The sequence below is a fragment of the Nothobranchius furzeri genome, chromosome 8, assembly GCF_043380555.1.
Source record: "Nothobranchius furzeri strain GRZ-AD chromosome 8, NfurGRZ-RIMD1, whole genome shotgun sequence".
Taxonomy (NCBI): domain Eukaryota; kingdom Metazoa; phylum Chordata; class Actinopteri; order Cyprinodontiformes; family Nothobranchiidae; genus Nothobranchius; species Nothobranchius furzeri.
Genome location: NC_091748.1, coordinates 56,954,844 through 56,981,373, shown reverse-complemented (window position 1 = coordinate 56,981,373; position 26,530 = coordinate 56,954,844). Strand labels below are relative to the sequence as shown.

At 43.8% G+C, this 26,530-nt stretch overlaps 1 protein-coding gene across 2 annotated transcripts; it reads left to right on the top strand.

Moving 5' to 3' along the window:
- The first annotated feature begins 22 nt into the window (after positions 1-22).
- abl2 (c-abl oncogene 2, non-receptor tyrosine kinase) lies at positions 23-25,171 on the top strand. Of its 2 annotated transcripts, none has more exons than XM_015971331.3 (11): positions 23-749; positions 14,742-14,870; positions 16,523-16,818; positions 16,896-17,168; positions 17,365-17,449; positions 17,544-17,721; positions 17,806-17,990; positions 18,085-18,237; positions 18,355-18,444; positions 18,795-18,977; positions 20,740-25,171. In XM_015971331.3, the coding sequence occupies exons 1-11, from the start codon at positions 533-535 to the stop codon at positions 22,560-22,562; spliced, it is 3,612 nt and encodes a 1,203-aa protein (XP_015826817.3). In that variant the 5' UTR covers positions 23-532; the 3' UTR covers positions 22,563-25,171. The 2 variants fall into 2 exon arrangements, with proteins under 2 accessions (XP_015826817.3, XP_015826816.3); XM_015971330.3 differs by having other exon boundaries at positions 14,739-14,870.
- Positions 25,172-26,530: the final 1,359 nt, after the last annotated feature.

The following is a 26,530-nucleotide window of genomic DNA, read 5'->3' as shown; positions in this document are numbered from 1 at the left end:
TTGTGGTCCGCTCTGGGGCCAGACAGATCCAGCTTTCTCACTGCTGGTACCGGGTCAGGGATGGCGCTGGTACCGGGTCAGGGATGGCGCTGACAGCTTGCCGAGGCGAGCCCCCCCACCCGCCGTGTGCAACACATATTCTGCGGTAAAGATGGCGGCGTCAGAGGGGGCGCGCTGCGGCCGAACAACGGCCAAACGCTTTTAATTAGGTCCGCTTGAACTAAGTCGAGCTTGTCGGGTGGCTTTAATTACTGCAGGGCTACTGCCTGGACATTCGGGACGGAGATAATCGCTGCCTCGCACCGTTGCTGGGATTTTATTGTTAGAGGAAGGCTAGGTGGGTTTCAGTGGTAGCTGCTAGCGTTAGCCAGGCGAGCTAACACTGAGCCGTTCTCCTTTCGGAGAGCAGCAGGGAGGGGATTCGTGAAAAGAATTCGGGTTAGGCCGCACCAGCTTAGGGGAATGTGAACCAGAGGTACCCAGGGGAGGTTTGCTTGCTTCGTCCCACACGTCCTCTGACAAAACTACTGGAATGGGACAGCAGGTAGGCCGCGTCGGTGAGGTTACATCAAGCGGACTCGAGCCACCACAGCCTCACGCGTCCCAACCACACCAGGGGAAGGGGAACCGGGGCAGCGTCGCCGGGAGGAAACCCCGAGAACCCGGCAGCAGCACCGGGACACCACCGGGCAGGGCTGCTGCAGTAAACGTACCAGACCCAGGAATAAATATATTCACGCAGCATTCAGGTAAAGTGCAAGATTCATGTTTATGCGTGGGTGGATGTGTAAGATGTGTTTTCTCTTTGATGTTTGATTCTGCTAGCAAGTCCCTGCTATTTGACAACGACCCGTTAGCGGAAATGGTTTTGACATCCCACATTAGCTCTCGGTGGCACATCCAGTTTATTCTGCTGTTATTCCTCTGTTGACACGATTCAGTGTGGTCACCGAACTGCCTTGATGGTTTAAACGAGAGGGAAAACCCTCAGTACTTTTTGTGACTGCTTGAGGAAGCCCTTAGGGCAGTTCTTGCAAACTGGGACCGGAACTCCACAGCGATGCATGAAGCACCAAGTTCAAGGATCTTGAGATGATCCATGGAAATGACATTTAAATGATTGCTGCCGGGCTTTCTTCACTCTTACTTAAAGAAACTAGACGGCTGAGCTGTGACAGCGAATATAATAGGTTCGAGACAGTTTGTGTCTTTTTTACATGGCATATTAGAAATAGTTGTACCTTTCAGCCAGGCAGCATTAGTCACGTTGTTATGAGGGTTGAAGCCTGAGCAGTTTGGGATCCACTGGTATTTAGTTTAGAAACCGTGTTCTTGCCTGGGGTCATTTCATTAGCTTTTCCACTCTATTAACTCACTACATCAGTGGCTCACATTACAGTATACTGTATATATATACAGCAATTTTCACTTGAATCTTCTAATATTGTCTACAGTTGCATAACATTTAGTAAAGATTAATCCAAAAGAATTATCTACTTTGTTTTGGTGACTTTTTTCTATTTCAATAATATGCTCTAAATCTGAGACCATGGTCTTGAGTCGGAAAATGGTAGAGCTTTATCCAGTTCAAGGATGAGGTCCTGCCTCAAGTGGAGAAGTTTAGGTTTCTTGGGTTCTTGTTTACAAGCGAGGGTAAGATGGAGCGATAGGCGGATTGGTGCTGCATCTGCAGTGATGTGGGCGTTGTGGTGAAGAGAGCTGAGCCAGTAGGCAAAGCTCTCCATTTACCAATCAATCTACATTCCAACCCTCATCTATGGTCACGAGCTTTGGGTAGTAAGCGAAAGAGTGAGATTGCGGATACAAGCGGCCAAAATTGAGTTTTCTCTGCAGGGTGTCAGGGCTCTCCTTAAAGATAGGGTTAGAAGATCGGTCGTGCGGGAGGGGGTCAGAGTAGACCTCCACTGCTGCTCCTCCACATCAAGAGGAGCCAGTTGTGGTGGCTATGGCGTCTGGTTAGGGTGCCTCCTGGACGCCTCCCTGGTGAGGTTTTCTGGGCACATCCAGCTGGGAGGAGACCTAAAGGAAGCCCCAGGACATGCAGATGAGACTATTTCTCAGCTGGCCAGGGAATGCCTTAGGATTCCTCCTGAGGAGCTGCCTTCAGTGGCTGGGGAGAGGAGAGGGAACCTGGGCCTAACTTGGTTTATGTTTGAGGCTGCTGCCCCCGCGACCGACTCTGAATAAGTGGCTGAACATGGATGGATGGAATATGATCTTTTTAAAATTAATGTTCAAAGCTCCTCTGATTTAATAAAATAGATGTCTATTCTTAGAATATTAAAACCTGAAATGACAACAACAAGGCTGAGGTGGCTTCAGTTACTTGTCTCAACATCACAAGTTTTAAAACAAATCTTTCTGCGTCAGAGCCAGTGGCAATGCTATCATAAGGGCTTGCCGTTATTTTTCCATGTTGTGCAATAACTGATCAGTCTTTCTTCCCATTTGTTGCATACCTTTGCATGTAACATAGTTATGGTGTACTTGATGGCATGTTGGATGGCTTTTACTCACGTTTGATGATGTTTGTATTGCGTTAAGATGTTTAACTACTGGCGTGACCTGTCTAGTTTCCACTCTTATTTGTCTTCGTCCATTGCTGTGAGTTAGGACACAGAAAAGGTGCAACCTTTTGGCAATGGAAAGTATTTTCAGTTCCTGGCTCTTGCACTGTGGAAGTAAGTCGTTACAGACTGACAGACAAGCTTGTTAAGTGCAGCACCACTCGCTTTTGTTGCTGTTCTGCTCAGTTCTTTCCTGTGTTGGGACAGGGATAACCTTTTAATAGCTTCCAAGATGCATTCACACAGCCTCTCTGCAAAGGGACTGCAACTCTTCACAAAGTGCACAATAATGGAACAAAGACACTTGTGAGGAGGCTTGGGCATGTGCACTCAGCCTGTCACTAAATAACGTCCGTAACAAAAATAAAGGTTAATACAGTTGGTTATTTTCCCAAGTCCAATAATCTGTTATGTCCGATTTTTGTATCAGTGAATTGATCAGCGTCCAGTTATGTGCTGCCAGTGGTTCCCAAAGTTGGGATCAGGACCCCACTCACTGTGGGTCATCAAGAATTATACAGGGGGTCTTGAGATGGTTTCCAGAAAGAATAAAATAATTTCTGAAACTATATTTCTAGTGTAAATGTTACAAAACTCAACTAAATGGTCATAAATGGAAATGTGAGCATGAGCTGAAGCATTTTTCTTTATGTTCTGAATTATTCAGAGTTTGAAGCCAGATTGTATTGTCAGATCAGAGATATCTGGGGTTGCATGTCCTGACATTTGTGGGTTTGAAGCTGAAGTATTTGGGAACTGCTAAACTAGACTGCTGGGGGTTGCTTCAGTTGTCTTTAGCTCATCTCTGATGTATCCCTGTCCTCATCGGTCCCTAACTTAGAGGACTAACAGGCCAGCTAGAAAAAGATCCACTGAGTGTAACTAGGACAAAGAGCAAACCGCTTTGTTGATTCAAAACGAGCTGGTCAGACCAGCCACCTCATGGAATTTCCGTTGAATCAATGGCTGCAAAGTATTGATGGTTTCCCTTTAAGCTTTGTCAGGACTTCAGGGATCTTGGTATCTGCAGTGGGTCCACCTGATTCACACACTATTGATTTGTGCCGTGACAGCATAAAGAAACAGTAGCAGCATCTCTGAAGCTTATTTTCATAAACCCAACAAAGCATCTAAGATCTTATCAGAAAGTGGAAATTGGGGCAGATAAATGGATTGGGATTTTTCATCTTTCTCTCGCTGTATTTTTTATTATTTATTTTGGTAGAATGGCACAGCTCCATCTAAAGTGCAATACTGTTAAAGCTGCCCGGAAGGGAAGAGAGCTTCCTGTGTCGAGGATTTAACAACCTAAGCTGATTTGGATCATGGATGAAATTCAATTGGAGACAAATCTACTTTTCTGTTGACTCTATGTGCTGAAACTCTGACAATTAGGATAAGAAACACCACAAGTGTTGCACCGGGGTAAGAATTTTTTTTTTTTAATTTTTAGGGATGCACCGATACCTCTTTTTTCCAAACCGATACGATACCGATACTTGGATCTGGGTACTCGCCGATTACCGATACTTCTACCACACAAAAAAATGCAATGATTTGGAATACAGATTTTATTTTCTTCTCTGCTTTCAACAGGAAAAGACTGTGAAGTAGATAAAAAGTAAAATATATGAATGGAAATCATCACAAAACTAAAATATTTGGTGAACAGAAATGACAAGTTACTGTGAAGCCATTTTCAAGCAACTGCATTGGTATCGGTTCCTGGTATCAGTTAACTTTTACCGATACTGGTATTGGTATCTGCACCGATACCAGTATCGGTATCGGTACATCCCTAGTAATTTTTCTACCTAATGTTTAGATTTTAAAAGACTCTTAAAAATAACATCTTTTAGGGAAGATCATGGATTTTAAAATAAAGTATTGGCACTAAAAAGTGTTAAGCACTAGAAAAAGCTTTAGCATGAAATTAGCTAAAATTTGGCAAGGCTAACTTATTGTCCTACAGCTAGCATCAAGCACGATGAGTGTTCTCAGGGACTATTAGAACACAATCAAACACCATCATTTATACATATTGCATGGACCAATAAACTACAAGTAATGCTCATCATCAATATCTTATATCCTTATTCCTTCTTGATCACAGGCCGACCCCATTTTTAAAAACTACCTATGCTATTTTGTTGTTCTTCATTCTGATCCTTTGCCTTCAGCTTCCTGACCTGATCAGCTCTGCTTGTGCACTAACTTATCCGCTGATAAACCCAGGCTGCTGCAGGGTTTTTTCATTCCAAATCTACTTATGAGGAATAAAAGGACAATTAATCGCTACAGCTATCAAAGATAGACTATGAACAGTTACATAATAATAAAATAGTTGAGATTTTAATGATTTGCCACCAGTCACTCTTCCCGAGGCTAAATGACTAATTAGTGCACTAACTGGTGGAGATCTAATATGTTAAACTCTTCAATACAGCTTAGATTTCCCCGATTTCTTTTTTTTTTTATCTTGCAATGGCATGCTCTAGTATATCACCTCTCAATTTAAACCCTAATCTTTTGCATCTGCTACCAGTCAGCTTTAATCTGCATGTCCAAAAACTGCAGATCTGGTATTTATTCCTTAGCCTCAACTCTATTGCTTCTATAATTGAAGGGTGAGGATATATCCGAGCTGTTAAGCTTGGTTTATGCTTGACGCATTCACTTTCCGCTTGGTGATGCGGCTCGCGGATGGAACGCGCTTCACAACTCGCAGCGTTTATGGTTTGTGCGGCTCATCTCTGCGGTGAGCCAATATTCTTCCAAACTGTAGGGGGCAGTATGGAGCTCTACAGCATGCATCCAACACTACACCATAGTAGAAGTAAAAATTACTGTTGTTTACAACATGGCATTTCAGCATTTTTAACAGCGTCCTCATCTTTTCCGACAGTGCGAGCTATTTCTCTCCAAGAATTATTAACAACATGTTGATCACGGTGATCTCTGAGAGCTGAATCATACAAATGTCTGTATTTACGAACCTCTGCCATAGTAGTTCTTGCCGGTCCGCCATGTTTTTCCGCGTCCGACCGTCCGCGTGGTCAGAAAATTTCCTAGGTGGGCGTTGCGGAAATTTTGGGCCGTGCAGAGACGCGGTGGAGGGGCATGGTTGTTAAAATGACGCAATTTCGCCGCGCGGAGCCGTGCGGACCTAGCAGACGCGTCAAGCATAAACCAACCTTTAGTGATTGGCTGTGCAGATGGGGAAACCAATCCATGAATCTGTCTTCTTGAAGTTTGCTGCTTGGTGGTGTAGCTAAATGTTTGCAGTGGCTCGGTTTTTTACTTTTACTCTGCAGTTGTGTTTTGAGGGGAGAGAAAGTGATGCATTTTCTGCACCAGGTTTTAAAGCTTTCAGGGTGTTGCTGGCATTGCCACTGCTCCTTATTGTGTAGGTTGCAGGCTGAAAACTTGGCTGGAAAAGAGCTCGTGCAGAGACTTTCTATAGGCCCTCACACATATGTCTACAATCATTTACATATGCATCCTATATTTAGTCCGACCTTGTTGGGGAATTAGTAGAACATTCTGCCTCTGTTCTGGATTATCTAGCATGTTCTGCTTCTTCAACATAATCATCCACCAGCTGACTAGAAGCCCTTTAATCTGGTCCCCCATGGCACTGTTGTCCTTGGATGTCCTGTGATGCTTGTGATTTTAATCAGAATAATAACTTATTGTTTTTACACGACTAAGTGTTTTAAACAAGTATTTAATGTGATTTTAAGCTTCTGTTTGGAACAAGCAAGCCAAACTAGATGTTGTTAAATGTCCCAAAGTCTTTCCTATTTGGCTCTTTCTTTAGATTGAGTGTAAAACAACTGCTTCCTCCCAAGCACAGCTCAACCACACCACACGGAGGTTATGTTCAGACATCCGGATTTGGTTCTTTTGTAACATCTCAGCAGAGAGAAAAGAATGCTGAGGTGGGGATGAGTATGGTTTCCGTTTAGGCTTTAGTAGTGATCGAACACACCCTTTGTTTTAACCTATTAGGAGTGGGCAACATAAGCACACCCCAGACACACACACCCTACATTACATGTTGATCAAAGCAGGCAGATCTCCTTAGCACTTTCCTGACTTTAGTTGTTGCGTAATTTAATGAAAATCTGAAAGTTTCTAAAAGGTCAAAGTCACTGGACCCATTTGCTTTCTACACCAAACTATAAGGGTGCTTGATGATTTTCAAATTGTAGTTTTTGAAGAGCAAATAAAACAGACAAGCTTCTGCAGTGTTTAAGTCAATCAAGGCCACTCACTCTCTCCACTGTTGCAAAATGAAGCACTTAGCTCAGTTTCCAGCAGGAAAGCTCTCAAAGCCCATTATTAGAGCATAACAAGCCCTGAGAGGGGTAGGACGGGGTTAGAATACTCTTCTGCTCCACTCCTTGATGGTCCACTGCTCTATAAGGTCCAGGCTGATGGTCATCTACTCCCTAATTGGTGTATTCCCCTTTAGACAGCAGAAACGACTGCCACATTAGTGAACTATGTGCTCGGCATGTGTGTTTATTACACTGTTATATTGTAGCTCCGATTGCTCACAGTCTTAATGTCATATCTGCATTCAGAAGAAATAGTCAAATGTCTTCCAGAGTCTGTCTGCACACACTTGATTTGGCTTTAATGATGCTATTGTCCTTTGTGTAGTCCTCATGAACAACAACAGACTCGCCTCTGACTGGCGCTTTGTTGGCAGTTTGTCAGAATCCAGATGAATAGCTCATAATGTTCATGACAAGATCAACAGAAGCTCTGAGGCCGTTTTGAAGAATTTTTATCCCATAAATGCTATAGAAATAACTAGAAAATTCCTGAAGAAATTGTAAAAGGGACCTGCCCACTGGCTCAAGATGGTGGCCAGCTGCTATAGAGGCTAAATAATGACATTTGGGTGACTTTAGGGCAATCATCCCAAAATCATGATATTTGGGTGAATTTAATCATGACATATCACTCTTCCCGCGGCCGAGTCGGTCATTTTGATGTGACATTTCTAGAGATGCACGCTCCTAATCATGAGATCATTTTCTCTGGTGAAGAAGAGTAAGTAGCACACACCCAAAATTAAAATTTTTTTGAGTTTTTTCTAATAATTTCGCCATGGTATATCGGATCGCGTATAAAAGTAAGAGCACACCTCCCATGGCCGAGCCGCTCGTTTTGATGTATAATTTTACGGGGGTGCACGCTGCCATTTGAGCCCCCCGGAAGAATAATAATAAAGAGAGAACAAATCCTCTGGTGAATAACAATATGGGCCCTGCTTGCAGCAGGTTCTTTAATTAGTAATGTTTGACACTTATGGTGTTTATTGGCAAGAATCTGGCGACATGATGTATGTCCCAATACAGGGGAGAAGATGCATTTTATTGTGATATTAAAAGTCAGACTACATTTGTAAATTTTAAGACTGAATTAATTGGAAAACTGAGGCCAGAAGCTTCCAAGACACATCCAGTGTTCTTGCAAGATCTCATTGTTTCATCAGATTGAAGGCAATATAACTGCTGCCACCTAGCAGTCAGCGTTTTAATTACACCACACTAAATAAATAGTCCCATTAGTCATCACCATCGACATATGTACTGGACAATAGGGCTGCTCGATTATGGCAAAAATAATAATCACGATTATGGTGACTGAAATTGAGATCACGATTATTTAGGACGATTTTTCAATTTATGTTGATTTTGTTTGTTTATATTCAGTCATAAAATTGCTCAGGGCACAATAAGGACAAAAATAAATAAGAAACAAGATGATCACTAAAATAACTCCTGATTCCCAGGATAAAAAGACCAATATACTTATAGCTCATAGTTTATGACCCAAGGGCTATAGACCTTGGTTTAACTCATTTAAGTCTAACCAGTACAGACCCAAATACCAATATCCTGCAAATACTGACAGCAAGAATTATACAGTGGCATTCATAACAAATAAATGCAAATAAATTGATGTTCACAAAATGTTGCATAACATTTATTTAGTCGTGCACTAGCACCGTGTCCTCAGAGAGATTAGTTATTATTTATCAGCGTGAGGAACTTATTTCTACCTTATTTATAAACTATTTATTTACAAGTCGTCCATCACTTAATGTAATAATTGTCCCAACCACAGCTGCACCCTCCACCCCCCAACCCGGTCTCACAGCAATCAGGAGCAAGCTGCACGTGTGTTTAGTGCGCCACACGCGCACATTTAGCCGTTTTTAGCAGCTCAGGAGCCCGCAGGTACGGTGTGTGTGTCACTCACTCTGGTTACTCCAACAGGGAGCCGGCTCTGAGAGCCGTTTCTTTAGCGACCGACACATCACTACATCATTCCCTTTCTTAATGTCCTGAAGAACGGTCCGGAGCGCAGGTGGAGTGTTTCGCTAACCTGCAGGAAATGTCGACGACAGTTATCCAGAAAGTAGCTAAGGGTTACCAGAGATGTTTCTGAGGTGTTCGCTAGGTACTTTTAAGTTAAAAAGTCAAGAAGGGGGTCTGAAAAGCTGCTAGAAATAGCGTCAAAGTCACTGAGGCCCTGTCCACACGTAGCCGGGGATCTGCCAAAACGTAGATATTTTTCTACGTTTTGGCCTGTCATCCACACGAAAACGGAGTTTTTTTCACACGAAAACGGATCTTTTTAAAAACTCCGGCCAAAGCGAAGATCTGCGTTTTCTCCATTTTGGGTGTCTGCGTGTGGACGGACAAAACCGGAGTTTTAAGGTCCGCAACGTCACTTTCCGCGACAAAAAAATGCTGACATCACGTGTGTGACCTGTGTTTACACTAGCCGGCATCATGGAAGCCCCTCAGAGCTGCGCTCTGTCACTACCCGATCCATCAATTGTCCAAGCGCTTTCTGCTTGTTTGTTTTTGCAAGCGGAATTACTTCTCCTTGCGGAAGACCACAGACGAAGGATGAGGTTAAGAACGGGGGAAGTACTGCCGCCTACAGGTCTGGCATGTCCTTAACAACGTATTTATCCGGGTACGTGTGGACAGAGTTTGTTTTTAAAACGAGGTGGTGTGGATGCAAGTTTTTGGAGGGGCGGATATTCGTTTAAAAAAAACCCGGCTACGTGTGGACTAGGCCTAAGTTGGCAACACTGGGAGGAGCGCTTCATTTGCAACTCAGGGCAGCGCAAGCGGGAGGAGCAAATAATTGGCTTGTTTTGTTTTTATAATCGTTCAAAACTCAGATCGTAATCGTGATTAAAATTCGATTAATTGTGCAGCCCTACTGGACAAATAATGTCCATAGGCTCGAGTCATACGTTTTTGTTTCCAAATGGAAGGTTCCCACCACCGCCATTTTGACCATGTCATGCATCGCGTCACGCTCCCAGACAATCCAAAAATTTAAGACCAGATGTTTGTTTTCTGTTTGAATATTACCGTAATTTCCGGACTATAGAGCGCACCTCAATATAAGCTGCACCAGCAAAAAATAAGTTTTTCTACACACACGCCGCACTCGAATACAAGCCGCGGCGCAGCAGCCACATGCAGGTCTCCGGCGCACAGCGCATGTACGGCCATAACATAAGATAATTAGACAGAAAGATGCTACACAGAGGTTTTTTGTTTTAATTCAACAAAACAAATTTTAAACACGGGTGAACGTGCCTGCAAGTTTAGAAAAGAAAACAGCACTGATAGCATTCATATTTCTGGATGGTTGTAAAATAAAAACAGAACTGACACGTTATTACCGGTAATTTGCATGTTTAGAAGAAAAGAACAGCGCTGACACAGCATTAATAAGCCCTGGATGATTAGAAAATAAAAACTGCACACAAAACATGCCTGGTTAGTAAATAAAACACACGCCTACCAGAAAAAGTCATTCACTCTCATCTTCCTCTTGCTCACTAAAGCCATTAAAGTCCTCTTCAATGTCGGAGTCGAACAGCCTCAGAAGAGCTTCGTCACATACCTTTTCTGTGTCGATGTCAGTGTCGCTGTCCGTGTTGCTGTCATCATCCCCAGGTGAAGCTGGCTTGAATGAGTTCTTCCCGCTGCCGTCTCCAGCGCCGAACCATGGATTCATTCATGCCAAGCTTACGTGCGGCAGCACTGTTTCCCTCCTTTACTGCCCGATCGATGGCCTTCAACCTAAATGTGGCAACAAATGAACTCATACGTGTAGTTACCATGATGGGGGGGTATGGATTTGAAACAAATTTTTGTCGTGCCGGCTGCTTGCATGTGCTAAATTAAAATGAGCACTTTCTTCGATTTCCACTTTTGACTTCCACCTGTTTCACTTTCTGCTAGAGCGCCCCCTGGCAGGTGAAGGAAAATCTTCAGTAAAGCCGCACCTCATTATAAGCCGCATGGTTCAAAGCGTGGGAAAAAAGTAGCGGCTTGTAGTCCGGAAAATACGGTAATTCATTACTCAGTTATCAGGTTAGCTATAGATTCAGACAACTGTTGCTTGTGTGCGCATGCGTGCGTGCATGAGACAGATCACCAAATTTAAAGATTGACTCGGCCATACCTGCAGACGTTTCTTATGAAACACCATCTCTGATCTCAGTCTTTGCTTACATATTTCTGTTTGTTTGAAGTTTACCAAATATGTCCTAAATTATTTTACCACAAAGCTTTGACGAGTCTAAAACATATCGTTATCTCTGTATTGAAAGATAAATTCCCTGAGATTGTGATCATCTGTGAATTTGAGGGCTTTATCCTTTATGCGTCTCTGATGCTTCCTGTATTTTTTCCTGTCAGTGAGTAAGTCACAGGATCTGATCTGGCCTGTCATAGAGGCTTATGCAATGTCTTGTGTGCGTGGGTCTTCATCCGCAACATTGTCTGAGGGTTTTGTTAGTGCTTCCTGCAGACAGACAGCCATTTATCTCAGCACCACAATCACTATGTGGAAAGTTATTTCTGGAGGCTGCTGTGTTTTATCCTCTAGCAGCTAAAAATACTGCCTTTACCTCGCTGGTCATGGACTTCTGATACAATCAGTATTGTTTTTGATTAGCATGTTTAAGTGATGTTATTGTTGTGTTTAATACTCAGTACAGGCTGGTTAGTGGTTGGATGGACAGTTTTATAGACATTCAGAGACACAAACACTCAAACAGCTGCAGGGACAGCCACGGGAAATGGTGTCACCACTGATTTGTGTTATGAGAGGAGGGTCACCTCTGTGGCAGCTGTTCTGGGGGTGCAGTGTTGGCATGCCCCTCAAACTTGCAATCGCCCCGTCTGCTCTGCTGTAGCACAAAGCCAGGGTTTTCTTCAGAAGGCACATGTGCTACAACGACTCACCCGGCACACACTGAGGCACCCAGGCGGACGCACGACTAACCCCATGCGGGCCAACAGCACCGTCAATCAAACGTTTCAGCACATCAGATTCAAGTTGCGCTGAGGAGAATGGCATCTTGCTGTTGGCTTTACCTAAAAGGATCTAAAAGCAATTTAAGTGAAACGATTACCTTGAGGAACAACCAAAATTTTATTTAGTTAGTTTTTTATTTTTTATTTTTATTTATTTATTTTTTTGAATCCAGGAAATCTTGACAGAATAGCTTTTTTGGGGCGTCTTTCGTTGTTTGTGGTGACTGGAATGTAGAGTCAGACCTTCAGATTCAGACCTGTATGGCGTAATATCCCTATATCATTAAAACATTCCTGAGAGAGTGATGTGATATGTAGCTGTGTAACAGGAGCAGCTTTGACAGTTGGTTCGGCTTGGCTGCAGCAGTTGTATTCTAACACACACACACACACACACACACACACACACACACACACACACACACACACACACACACACACACACACATTTATGAACTCCTCCAACACACACAGAAGCAGTGTAGGTCAATAGGACCTCTCCCTCTAGAGGAAAACCATCTGCTGTTGACCACAGCATTGGTTTAGTCCTTATACTCTCTCTCTATCTCACTCACACACACATACTTGTCTCTTTATCCTTTTGTGGACACTCCATTGGCTTCCATTCATTTTTTGGGACTCCACTATGTCTAACACATACCCTAACCATAACCAATGCTCTTCTATTCCTAACCCTAATCCAAAATTTCATTCACACCATACCTCTAAAGCCACGTTTAAGAGTGTTCTGACATTGTGTGGACCAGCCAAATGTCCCCACGATGTGGAAATGTCCACACACCACAAGTTAAAATTAAAAATTTGGCCATTTAAGCATATGAAGACAAGTACACGCACACGTTCAGCTCAGCTTTCCTCCATGCCATATTCCCTCAGCTCTGTGCATGCCCCCCTCCCTCTTGTCCTTATGGTGTGCCCCCCCCCCCCCCCCCCACACACACACACACACTAATTTTTGCCATCACTTAGTGTGCATTAGACTGCAGAGACCAACAGTCACAGATGTCTCTGCTCTCCACGTGGACCTTGGAAGTCTCTTCACACTCAGGCCACAACAAACCCAGAAGGAGGTTTTCATCAGCAGGCTGCTAATCACTGCTGTAATGTCAGACATTTAAGCAACAGGACATCTTTGGTAAATAATATTTCCGGGAGTTAAGTCCATTCGGGTTTTCACTGAGAAGAAGATGGCGTAGAGAAGTGGCCCCCAAGTTAACTTTGTCAGGAGGATGTATTTTTCAGTTTTTGTTTTCTGAGACGACAGCGCTGAGAAAAACCAAAGTATTTCTGTACACACTGGAACCAGTCGCTAACCGGGCTGAAGTAGAAGATGTACTGGGAGTTGTGGCTGAGTCAGGTTACAGCCAGCGCTGCGTTGCAGTGTAAGCTGCTTCAGAACAAAGGTGGGCAATTCTGTTTGATTTGTTTGTTTTGTTACTAGTTCTCTAAAGAAATTAGTGTAGAACACAACATGAAAATCATCTGTCACACATCAAAGAGCTCTGAGGCATTATCAATGCATCATCTTTAAATGAGTTGCAATGAAATCAACAAACAAAAGTAAATAGTGTTGTGTTTTTGTACTTTTTATGCTTCTCCATTGAGTTTTAAGTCTCAGCCATCAAAATCCAATCCTGCAGACAGTCAGCAGTTTTAAATCACTTCAGTGGCCTAGTGGTAGAGTGTCTGCCCTGAGACTGGGGGATTGTGGGTTCAAACCCACTTGTGACTGGTTCTTCCCAACCCAATAATCCTATCTTCCAAGAAAATGATGAATTGGCTGTTATTAATTCATTTATTATCAGTGGTCCAATTGTGGTGATTTTTGCCATTTGTGTTTGAAAATAAAACTGTGTTTTGACTAATTTTATCTTTGTGTTGTTCTGTAAAGGACATAAACTACATCTTTCCAGATGAACTCTGAATATCCTTTTTGTTGTCGGCTTGTGGCCTTGAATTGCTTCAGGTGAATATTTAAACAAAGCAGGAGTATTCAGCTTCATGTTTTAAGAGTGAATAGATGTAGTTGCATCTATAATGCCTTTTGTCTGATTTAAGTGAAAGAAAACATGCTTTATGACAGCATCTTCAGCTTCTTCTTTCTTGTTAATCATTCCAGCGTGGTCCTCTTCCAGTCAGTCAGCAGCTGTTCGGACTTGCAGCGGCGTTGGCGGCAGCTGCAGAATCTACGCCTTAGCTATGCGTGTACTAACTAATCATTGTCTCAGTGGGTGTGTGTCTTTTTAACTTCCTGCGTGAATCTTTTCCATCATTTTCTGCTCCTCCCTCTGTTAGTTACTCTCAAACATTAAGAAAAACCACCTCAGATGTTACTGGCTCATTCTGAACAAAGCTACTGCATGTAGCCAGGGACAGCAGTGCTGTTGGGAGAGTAGATTGGGCTAAGTGATGCTTTTGAGGTGTCTGCAAGCAAGCAGCAGCTTTGAAGATGAGTGGGCTGCTTTGAGCGGCCCTCGTCTCCGCACAGGGTTCAGTCAGGGGACTCGGTCTGGACAGACGGGTAGATGGACAGGTCTGTGGGGGTCATGTGTTGATTTAAATTCCTGTCTGATTTCTTGTAGCCGTTGTATTTTGTCTTTAATAATTGTTGAGTTAGTGAAACTCAGTTTCTCATAAAAAAAAAACAGAACCACTTTATTTGCATTTACAGCACCAGCTACAGGATGGAGGGTATTGCTTTAGTTGATCTGTGACCTTTGGCGCCTACTGATTCTTCATTTCTCCTTTTTCCCAGAAGCTCTGACAGAGGCAGTTCGCTGGAGCTCAAAGGAGAACCTACTGGGGGCGGCCGAGAGCGACCCCAACCTCTTTGTTGCACTTTATGACTTTGTCGCCAGTGGAGACAACACACTCAGCATCACCAAAGGTACAAATGTATAAATCGTTTTGGTCACTACCTGTTATTTCACAAATGGGATTTTACATCATTGTGTACCGATTCTTAAGTCTCTCGCTCTACTGCATTCCTTTCATTTATTGTTTTGTATAGTTGTTGTTGTTGCTTGGCAACCTAATTTATACTTCAGCCTCACCTTTGTGAGAAGCACAAATAATGTTGGTTACAAAAGAACAGAGGGAAGATTCATCTGTAAGACCTTCCGGTGGGAGGTTGGGATCGGCACGTTGGCCTCTCATTAATGTATTAATCCAAAGGAATGTTGTTTTTTATAGCTTGTTACATAATCAGGTACCAAACCACTTTTCACTTTCTGACGTCATATATGACATTAACTTTTGTAGTTGGGGGTGAAAACGGTGCAGACCGAAGGACTCAGACACACATTTCTTGGGTTTTTAAAGCGTTCTTCAGAGATGGTCAGGGTTAAACGTGGCAGGCCTTTAATTCATCTCTGAGTCTTCCGTGTGTGCTGCCTGAGATGGAAACAGTTCAGGCCCTGAGCCAACCTTTGATTCCTCCCCACGTGCGGGCACACGTGTACTCCCAGCCTCCGCTGCACTTGTACTGTCTGTCCCATCATTTATTTACACACTTCCTCTGAGGTTGTATTATTATGAATCTGTAGTAATAACTGGTGGATAAGTGCAGAAGGACGAGGGAGCAGTCACATGTCTGCAGCTTGTTATCGTCTCTTCTTCATGCCAGGCCAAACTAAGCTAAGCTAGACCAGAGCTCTCCATCATGTAGAGCGTGAAGACACGAGGCCGTCAGTGTTTCCAGTCCCACTGCAGAGTAGACGAGTGGCTGTGGATAATTATCTGTTTGTACCTCTGAGCCCGTGGTAGATTCAGAAGCTAAACACGCAGCTCTAGTTGTCTTCCTAGCTCGGTAGCTGTAGCAGATCTGACTGAAACTGTCATTCTCACAGTTATAGGAACTAACGCACCTCACCGTTTCCAAATCATACATGTTTAAAGTCTAAAGGAGGCCAGTGTGTCGCACTTACAGTTGAACAAAAATCTACCAGGCTCAACTTTTACCGCAACACGTGAGAAGCACCTTTGTGCTGATCTTGTAAATTTTTGTCTCTAAGCCTTCAAAGACATAACTTTTAAAACCTGACAGGCCTCCTGAGTCAGATTTCATTGTGTCTCCCTCTTTTAATCATTTTGATTTTGTCCCATCTTACATCCAACTGGCAGCACAGACTGCTGCTCCGTTCAGTGTTTTGGCAGACTGATAACTCCTCTCAGCACGTCGGCCCTCTCCACTCCCTCGTGCGTCTCGCTGACGTCAAACGCAGACAACAGACCAAGTCGCTGCATGCCTGGTTTTGCCTGGCTCTCTATGACAAATATGCCTCTGTCATTGTTGCACAGGCTTTGATTTCTCTAACGGGTGCATTGTTTCCACAGCACCTCCTGCTTTTACATGACTTGTTTTTATAGGATTAGGTCAATTTGGTAACCATTGAAAAATGTTCTAAATGGGAGAGAAAATTAAAGGAGTTGCTCAGTCCTACGAAAACCAACCCTTTCTATTTATGATCAAAGTTAACAATCTGTGCTCATGTCTTTGCACTGGAACTTTTCGAACATTGTTCCTCCTCATGTTTCCAGGTGAGAAGCTGCGTGTGCTAGGCTACAACCAGAATGGGGAGTGGAGTGAAGTGCGCTCTAAGAACGGACAAGGTTGGGTCCCCTCCAACTACATCACACCAGTCAACAGTCTGGAGAAGCATAGCTGGTACCATGGGCCTGTGTCCCGCAGCGCTGCAGAGTACCTGCTGTCCTCTCTCATCAATGGCAGTTTTCTGGTCAGGGAGAGCGAAAGCAGCCCCGGGCAGCTGTCCATATCGCTGCGCTACGAGGGCAGAGTGTACCACTATAGGATCAACACATCCACAGATGGAAAGGTAGACTCGGCCGATTAAAGTGTTAAGCTAAGATTCTTCTAAACCTTTGTTCAAGTAAACATGCCTTTTCTCCTCAGGTGTATGTGACATCTGAAAGTCGATTCGCCACCCTAGCCGAGCTGGTCCATCACCACTCCACCGTACCTGATGGGCTGGTCACCACGCTGCACTACCCCGCGCCCAAATGCAACAAGCCCACAGTGTACGGTGTGTCGCCCATCCACGATAAATGGGAGATGGAGCGTACAGATATCACCATGAAGCACAAGCTAGGAGGAGGCCAGTACGGGGAGGTGTATGTTGGAGTCTGGAAGAAGTACAACCTGACGGTGGCAGTGAAAACACTCAAGGTTGGAGCCCCTTTTTAGATTTCTGGTGAATTTACTTGATCTGTAAGTTTATTTGATAGTGAATAAAGATGGTTATAGAGCGCCACCTGCAGGTGGTAGTAGGTACTCCACGTCATTCCTTAGACTGTATTTTTCACTTATCTGTCCAACCTGTTAATAAGCAGCTGTTTTTTTCTCCCCATTTCTGTGATGTCAGGAGGACACCATGGAAGTTGAAGAGTTTCTGAAAGAGGCAGCTGTTATGAAAGAGATTAAACATCCAAACCTCGTTCAGCTTCTTGGTCAGTATTAATGAACAAGAGGTGCATGTACTGTTATTTTCTACATTTTTCTTGTTTGTTCTGATTTGTATATCACCTGCCACTTCTCCCCCAGGTGTGTGCACACTAGAGCCTCCTTTCTACATTGTAACAGAGTACATGCCACACGGCAACCTACTGGATTACTTGAGGGATTGTGAAAAAGCGGAGGTGAATGCCGTGGCTCTGCTCTACATGGCCACCCAGATTTCTTCTGCCATGGAATACCTGGAGAAGAAGAACTTCATACACAGGTATAATAATAGGATGTGTGCATAAATACATGCTTTTCCTTGCATTTCTTAACTCTTCCCTCATCGTTCCCGATCTTTCCCAAGGGATCTTGCTGCGAGGAATTGCCTGGTGGGAGAAAATCACGTGGTTAAAGTGGCGGACTTCGGTCTAAGCCGGTTGATGACCGGTGACACTTACACGGCCCACGCTGGAGCCAAGTTCCCCATCAAGTGGACTGCACCTGAGAGCCTTGCATACAACACCTTCTCCATCAAGTCTGATGTCTGGGGTGAGTCAAACCCCTACATACACTTGTAGATGATCATTTTTAGGGTTATTCCAGTTTACTCATCTTGGATCATCATGATTATTCTTTCCTTTAGCTTTCGGGGTTCTGCTGTGGGAAATCGCCACCTATGGCATGTCTCCATACCCAGGCATTGATTTGTCTCAGGTCTACGATCTCCTAGAGAAAGGCTACCGCATGGAGCAGCCGGAGGGATGTCCACCCAAAGTGTATGAACTCATGAGAGCATGTGAGTGCCTTTGACTCTTTGCACAACCAATAATTTACTTATTGTGCAACTCAGAGAATTACACTGAGTTTCCTCTCGTCTTTGTTTGCTGAAATATTTGCCATATTTTCTCACCAGGTTGGCAGTGGAGCCCTGTAGACCGACCTTCGTTTGCAGAAATACACCAGGCCTTTGAGACGATGTTCCATGACTCCAGTATTTCTGAAGGTACTGTTTTTTTGTTATAAAGTCGTCTGCTCTAAAATGCAAAAGCTGCTTTTATGGTGCTCTAACAACTGGGCATTGATTTGTTTAAACGTAGGAGCTTGGTCTCATTAACTTTTATTTACAACTTTTCAAGAAGTAAGCAGCCTGGTCAGCTTTTTTTTTTTTCTTTCATTCTCCAAGAGAGTGGGATTGATTAGTTTTAGATCAAACCAAACATAAAAGGAATGAAAAAATACAAAATGCAGGGGTGGGAGAATTTTAATGTGAACTGATCAATAAATTACCCGTGCATAAATTGTATTAGATTTGAGAACTGGCTGCCGGTCAACAAACAGCTTTTTCCTTTGCAGAGGTTGCAGAGGAGCTCTGTAAGACGGCCTCTTCTGGGCACTGCGGATCAATGCACCCCTGCAGTCAGGACACGCCCCTTCTGCCCTCCAAGTCCCGCCCACCCCTCAAGCACACAGAAAACAAGGAGAACATCGAGGGCGGACTGGATGGGCACTCCGACCACAGTGCACACAGTCACACAGGTACAGCTAGGCTCCTCACTACCAGCCAGTCGAGCACATGGCTTTATGCTCCTGCAGGTACGCCGGAGGATACTGACACGCAGAAGCAGCTGCGGCGCCGCCAAGCTTGTCGTCTGCGAAGAGCGGGCATGTTCCTCGACAACTGCTCAATCTTGGGTTTACTTCAATAAGCAAAAGTTTCAACACAAATAAGAGATTACTTAGATGGAACTATAAAATTGAAAGTTATTGGAAACTAAAACATGGGCTGCACAGTGACGCAGTGGTTAGAGCTGTTGCCTTGCAGCAAGAAGGTCCGTCTTCCTCCCACAGTCCAAAAACATGACTGTTAGGTTGATTGGTCTGTCCAAATTGTCCTTAGGTGTGTGTGTGTGTGTGTGTGTGTGTGTGTGTGTGTGTGTGTGTGTGTGTGTGTGTTGCCCTGCGATGGACTGGCTCTCTGTCCAGGGTGTACCCCGCCTGACTGCCCATTGACCGCTGGAAATTGCCCCCCCCCCCCCCCCCCCCCCCCAGGATGGATGGATGGAACTATAAAATTGAAAGTAATTGGAAACAAACATTTCAATAAAATATAAACCTGTTTTATATTTCTACATGTTTTTTTTCATTATAGAAGGCTTTGGTATCCACTCCCTTCATAAGAGTGTTTTCAATCAATAAACTGAGTCAGTTTCTGTCTTTGATGCATATTTTTTGGTCCTCTTGTTTCAGTTTTTCTGCTGACCATGACAAAGAAAATGCCTCCATCTATTTGAAACGTACAGCTATCTATGAAAGAATATTATTAATTGTATCTACATCATAAAAGTTGCTGAAAAGAACGTGAAGCTGCCTGTTGCATCTTTAACTCACTCTGATGCTTAGTTTTCCACTGTTTTGAGTTTTTGCTTGTTGGTTGCATCCATGTAATAAATGTTTATGTAAATAATGCTTGACCTGATGTATTTATACATGAGTTAATTATTTTTTGCTTTTATTTATTTTTCTAACACTTTCTAACATTATCTGAATATTTTTGTGTGTGAACTGTTTGTCTTTTGCACATTACTAAACTTGGTTTGGCTTTGATGTTATTTATAAACAAAATGCGTGCACCAATAAACTGTTTGCACAAGTTCGTAAATCGAGCTTGAATGTGTTAAAGAAAAAAAAAGTAAAAATTAAAATGAACCACTGAATGTTTCATCCTTGATTGTCTGGCAGTATTAATAGATCATACTTGGAACACAAATCTTAGAAATCAGGGTTTTTGTTTGGATGCGCATGTTGATAAACAGAAAATGAAGACTTTGAGCTTAACTTGGCATTACTTTTAATAAAGTTTATTCTGTTCCCTGAAGGTGTCGGCACAAAAATGAACCCTAACCCAAAAATTCTGCTTCTTGGAACAAAGTCGCTCCATTTATCTAATTAGAAGTTAGATGTGCTTGCCTGGCTCTTCAAGCACGTTTAACATTTTTTTTATGAGAGCAGCTGAATAATTGAAATGTGTTCATATCTGGCTTGGCTTCAAATTCTCCATTTAGTCTCCTAAAGTGCCCCCCCCCCCCCTTCCCCCACCCCGTGGCCCACGATTCCCAAAAGAGCAAAAAGAAGTGCTTTACATTGAGATGATATAAGCCTTTTACGGTAACTGCTGCTGTCTGAGTTGTGTTAATGTGTTGAGTTTACTAAAATAACTTTCACTGACGGTTACTTTTTAAACAAAGATGGATGGCCTCATCCTTTGTGATCTTAATCCATTTGTTTCGTCTCTCTTCAGGCTGGACGTCCACCCTGTTTGGAGGGGATGGACGATCAGGCGGATCCCCCGCTGTTCCCCGGAAACTTCAGTCACGAGATAAATCTCCCAGTGGCCTTTTGGATGACGCACAGGACATCGGCACATTTACACGAGACCGTAAAACTGGCTTCTTTAGCTCCTTCATGAGGAAGAAGTCTTCCTCTTCCACCACATCATCTTCACAGCTTCAGCAGAACCTTCCAACACCGCCCAAGAGGAGCAACTCCTTTCGGGATATGGAGACTCAGCCTCACAAGAAGTATGAACCCACAGCTGATTTCAGTGCCCCCCCTCCTCTGCCCCAGTCAGGCAGTTTAGGGGGCTTCTTTGCCTCTCCTCCTCACTCCCACGGGGAACCAACCCAGGCTCCGTCCCGCTGCTGTGGAGGTGCTTTTGGACAAAAACCTTCAGGTGGAGTTCTTGGTTCTCAGGTGACAAGTGGCAGCAGCTGGGGGGGGCTGGCTGGCTTCTTCACCCCCAGACTCATCAAAAAGACCCTGGGGCTACGGACTGGAAAGACGGCCTCTTCAGAGGAGAGCGGTGGTATCGTTGGACCAAAACCTTTCCCTAGGTCCAATTCTACCTCCTCTATGTCATCTGGGTTGCCAGACTTGGAACGCATGGCTCTGACATTACCTAGAAACCACAGTGCTAAACCCTCCCTGGAGAGAACTGCCTCCACATCTTCTCAACCTGAGAACGGGGCCACACGGCCCTCAGAAACTGTGTTGAGGAGGATGGACGAGGGAACTGCACAGATCAGGGAAAGGCCAAAAGCTAAGCTATTAACCCGGGGTACTGCTGCGGGGGTGAGGGCACCAGGGGTTGGAGGGGAGGTGGGGGAATCAGATGGTCTGTCTCGGCTCAAAGAAGGCAGAGAAGAGAGTGGAGGGATTGAGAGGCATCAGAGCTGGTCGTCTCCGTCAAAGAACTCTGGTCTAACATCAGCTCCAACAGGAACACCAACTCACAACCACAAAGTTCCGGTCCTGATCTCCCCCACGCTGAAGCACAGCTCAGCCGACGTGCACTTAGTTGGACTGGATTCTCAGGGGAACCGCTTTAGACTGCTGACCGACCACCAAGGAGAGCGAGACAGGCCGCGGCTTGTCAAACCCAAGTGTGCTCCACCTCCTCCTCCCCCCACTCTGCGCAGTCTGCAGCAGTCCTACAGCGGAGACGGGGAGGAGCAGGTCAGCACAGCGCCTGTAGAGGTCAACGGGGACACGTTTAAAGGTCACAGGTCAGGGCGAACATCAGGAGGAGTGACGACGGGTAGACCGTCAGTGCCACCACCGCAAGTGCCTCCTGCAATTTCCTCCATCTTTTCCTCTTCCTGCCCTGCCAGCACCAACACAACTCCCGCCAAAATGGCCAACGGGGCTGCCACCACCACTGCCTCCACCCACACAGCACCAACGTCTGGTTCCAAAGTGGCCCTGCGGCGGGCCCGGCAGCAGGCAGAGCGGGTGCCCCTGGAGCGGGTCAGCCGCGAGACCCTGCTGGAGTGTGTCGAGGGCCTGAGCAGCACACTCCACGCCAGCTCCGACAGCCCCTCCAGCAGCCAGGTGCTGGACGCCGGCCACCAGCTGCTAGACTACTGCTCAGGTTACGTGGACTGCATCGCTCAGATGAGGAACAAATTTGCCTTTCGAGAGGCAGTGGGCAAGCTGGAGCTCAGCCTGCAGGAGCTGAGGGCCTCATCTTCTGGAGGCGGGGGGCTGAGTGGCGTGGGCTCCAACACGGTGCTGGAAAACCTACACAACTGTATTAAAGAGATTAGCGATGTAGTGCAGAGGTAGCCACTGTGATGTCACTAACCGTCACCTCTTCTTACAAGCAAATCACTTACTCTGTTTTCTGTTTCTGGTTCCATCAACAGCTTTTTGGGGGACGAAATGAGTTACATCTTTACCTCAGAAATCACTACGAAATATTATCTTTTTATTGTTTACAAAAATCTGTATCAAAGAATTCCAGTGAGGACACTAACTTTGCTCTCAGCTGTACATACGGAGGAAAGTAACACCAAGCTAAATGTCACATCATGCCATGTTTTGCTGTGAGTTTTTGTTTGGCCGTGAAAAGCCCCTTTGTCAACTAAATGTGGAGCGGATCGGCGGTGTGTCTTCAGCCAAGGGAGAGGCTAAATCTCACTCTGCTCATGTGTCACGGCAGTGATTGTGGTCAGCTTTAGCCAACAGGAGGAGAAGAGCATTTTTCCTCATGGTAAACTAAACGTTTCACAAGAATGTGGCTCATCAGTTAGATGGATTGTGTTTCACGGAGCGTTGCGCTTCTTTTTAACTGGGTACACTGATCAAAAGCCATTTTAAAGTGTGAAACCAGCATATGATTCAAGGTTTGGGGTCTCAAATTGAAATTTTTGTTTTGTTAGAATATATATATATTTTATCATTTTCATTTCAGTCCGTTTTCATGACTTCAAAATTTTACAACTGTTAAAGCTTATTTTTAAGGGAGACTAAAAATGTGACATTCCTGCTCCTCCAACTAAAGACTGAAAAGAGCTTCAATACTAGGCTCGTATGGCACAGTTGCACCAGAAGGACTTAAAGGTGACTGAATGTGGGGGGGGGGGGGGGGGTCTTCAATGACACAGCCTTGATCTTTGCTCCAGTGACGTTACTGATTTTCACATTGTGAAAATCCCCCTAAAGCATTTCAGTAGAAACATTGAATGATTGTTGCACATTTAAGTTTCTCTTCCCCCCAAGATCAAGTGAGGAGTCGAGTAGGAAAGCACAGGGTTAGGGTGCGAACTGGTCAGCTGGTGTTTCTTTAAGTGTCCTTCGCCGTATGGACATGCTGGATTACCTGTAGCCTTGTCGTGGCCCGAGTGCCTGAAACGCTAAACGCGGCGAGCAGCAGAGACCTACTTCACGCTAACCGCGCAGGACTGAAGTGTCAAGAAACTGCAGTACATGTCTTCAGCACACCTGTGGGTTTGTTTGATTTTAAAGGCTTTCTGGAATGTATGAACTAGAATTCTAAATTATTTTTGTTCAAAGCACAGACATATTTTGAGAGAGTTATGGAAATATTTGATTTATTTCATATTCATGGGTAAGAGTTTTTGTCTAGAGAGAAGCGTTTCAGGGCTGAGGTTGGACCTGAACGTGCACTTTGAATGTAATAATCCGGCATTTATCCACACTAAGTTGGTCCACTTTTTGTGGCTCGAATTTTTTTTCTATTTATTTTATTTTATTTTTTCAATTACTGACCCTTATATTAATTTTAATCTTGCTAATTACCAGTCCGAAGATGGCTGCTCTGTTTTTTGAGCACACACACACTACTAAGAGAATTTATCGCACCTGTTTGATGTGCTTCTCATCTTGACGTACACTGGATAAGGCCTCAGACACATCTGTTCAACGACACATAGACTGCATACAAATACTACAAAAACTAATCGCAGGTTCAGTTTCAGTGATGCAGCTTCTGCACTTCATTTCCTTAATTCTTGTTTGTAGAAATCCTCCTGTTAAAGGCATTTTGACTGATTGGACTCTCGTTTCCCTTCATTGTGAGTTAAATGATGCGGATTATAAATTATTTTTCATCATTTTTGGTGCCTTTTTTGTAGAATAAAGTATTTATGTTCAGTACATGTTGACTGCAACAGTAAAATAATGTTTAACTCGATTATTTGAACATGGATTTGTGATCAGATCACTCACTGCAATATTTCTTCTGGAGGTTAATGGTCCCATGCAAACTTGAAACCAGTCAGTGCACTTTGTTCATTTTATCGTGTATGGTTCATAACACTAGTAGAGATACACCAATAAATACTACACACAAGCATGCAGCACTCACAAACATCTGATTTCATCCAGATTTGATCATCTGTGAATGACTGACTCATGTCACACTTGCTTCTTCACCTGTTCTGTGTCTGTTGTGTATTTTATTGCATCATGATAAAGCAGATTTTCCCCAAAAAGCCTTATCAAAAACTGACCCGATCGATCAGTAATCCTCATCACATCTAATGTCTAAATTCAAGCTGCTTTATTCGTAAACTGACCACAAAGATTTATGCTCATTCTCTGTAGCTTTGTTTTTGTGTGTATGCTTTTTGCTTTGTCTCTTTTTTTGTGTCTCCCTGTTTTGGGTTCTGGAGAACGTGTACACATCATTATACCAAAGGCCACGTCTTCAGTTGGATGAGTGCAATGTAAAGAAATACACAAAGACATCATGGTGGAATATGTGAATCTAAACAGGGATTTTAAAAAATGTCAAATGTTGTTGTTTTTTTCTAAAATGTACAAAAATATTTTGTTTTACTGTTTTTTTATTTTATTTAAAGCTCACATGACTGTGAAGTTCTGCTTATCAGTGTTAAGCGTATTGTAAATAATAAAGACATTGATGAATACTGCTGTGGAGCTCTTGAGTTAATGTTTGTTAAAGGAATAAAAAAAGACTTCTAGTCTAAACAAGGATGTTTTACAAATGCACAACTACTATTGGGTACTTTAATGTCACATGAGTTAATTTTAAGTTTACAGTGCTCAGCATAAATGAGTACACCCCCTTTAAAAAGTACAAATTTTGCTCAATGCGCCTTGAAGGGTTCCAGGACTCTATATCAAATACAGGTCATTTAAAGGCCATTTGTATGTGCGGAGATGGAAGAACAGGGATCCAGCTACTTTAATTTTATTGAAGGAGTTCTTCCAGGACGCTTCCAGGGAGTGGTAAAGATGGCTCAAAAAATACTTTTCTGACATTATCAGTATTCATTCTGGTAATCAATTCATTATTTTCCACTGAGCCTTCTCTTTCCAATGCTTCAGATGATCTTAGCTCTAGGTTTCTTAGATTTTTTGTTTCTAAGATCGCCAACATCAGAGCCTTGATCACTCTCGCTGGTTGCCTCTCCTAGATGTGATTCCTCTCAGTTTTCAAAGGATCACTTTGAGCCCATTTATTTTTCTTTGCTCTCCGATCTGGTGGCAGGGCTGAAGCCCTCTGGTTCTCCGACTGACGTGATGCCTCCACGTCTTCTTAAGGAGGTTTTTCCAGTGGTTGGCCACTTTATTTTAAATATTGCGGATGGGAGTTTAACCTCTGGAGTTGTTCCCCAGGCTTTTAAACAGGCAGTAGTCCAACCAGTTTTGAAGAAAGCTGGTTTGGACTCTACCTCGATGGGAAACTCCCGCCCCATCTCGAAGCTTCCATTTTTATCTAAGCTTCTCGAGAAAGCTGTTTTTACACAGCTCTCTGACCACTTGCAGACTTAATATTTTAGACCCTTTGCAATCAGGGTTCTGTCCCAGTCATAGCACTGAGACTGCCCTTCTTAGAGTTTTTAATGACGTTCTGCGGTCCACTGATTCCGGGTCCCATGTTCTACTGGTGTTGCTGGATCTCACAGCTGCTTTTGACACCGTAGAGACCATGCTTTACTTCTCATCAGAAGACGATCCTGTTGGTTTTAACTTCCGTGGACAGCCTGGATGTCTCTGTAAGATGGTTGCACTTCAGTTTTTCTTATGGATCACTTTTGCTACAGTATTGTAACCTGTGGCTCCCTGAAAAACTGAGTATCTGTATTCAAATATATCAGCGCGGAATACTTCTTCAGGGTTAAAGTGTTGTGGGAGCTACAGGATTAAATGTGTCTCATTTCCTAAAGTTTCTTGCTTTTTGTTCCTTTGAACTCTATTGCTGGGTTCTTAGCAGTGGTAGCTCATTATCTGAGGTTTGAAACCTCCAACCCACAAACCACACA

What these genes read in the sequence shown, in the direction of transcription:
- abl2 (XM_015971330.3), top strand. Translation starts at nt 533, where the DNA reads ATGGGACAGCAGGTAGGCCGCGTCGGTGAGGTTACATCAAGCGGACTC. An exon ending in TGGCAGTGAAAACACTCAAG is followed by an intron (nt 17,169 to 17,364) that starts GTTGGAGCCCCT and finishes CTGTGATGTCAG; the next exon opens with GAGGACACCATGGAAGTTGA. An exon ending in CAGTGCACACAGTCACACAG is followed by an intron (nt 18,978 to 20,739) that starts GTACAGCTAGGC and finishes GTCTCTCTTCAG; the next exon opens with GCTGGACGTCCACCCTGTTT.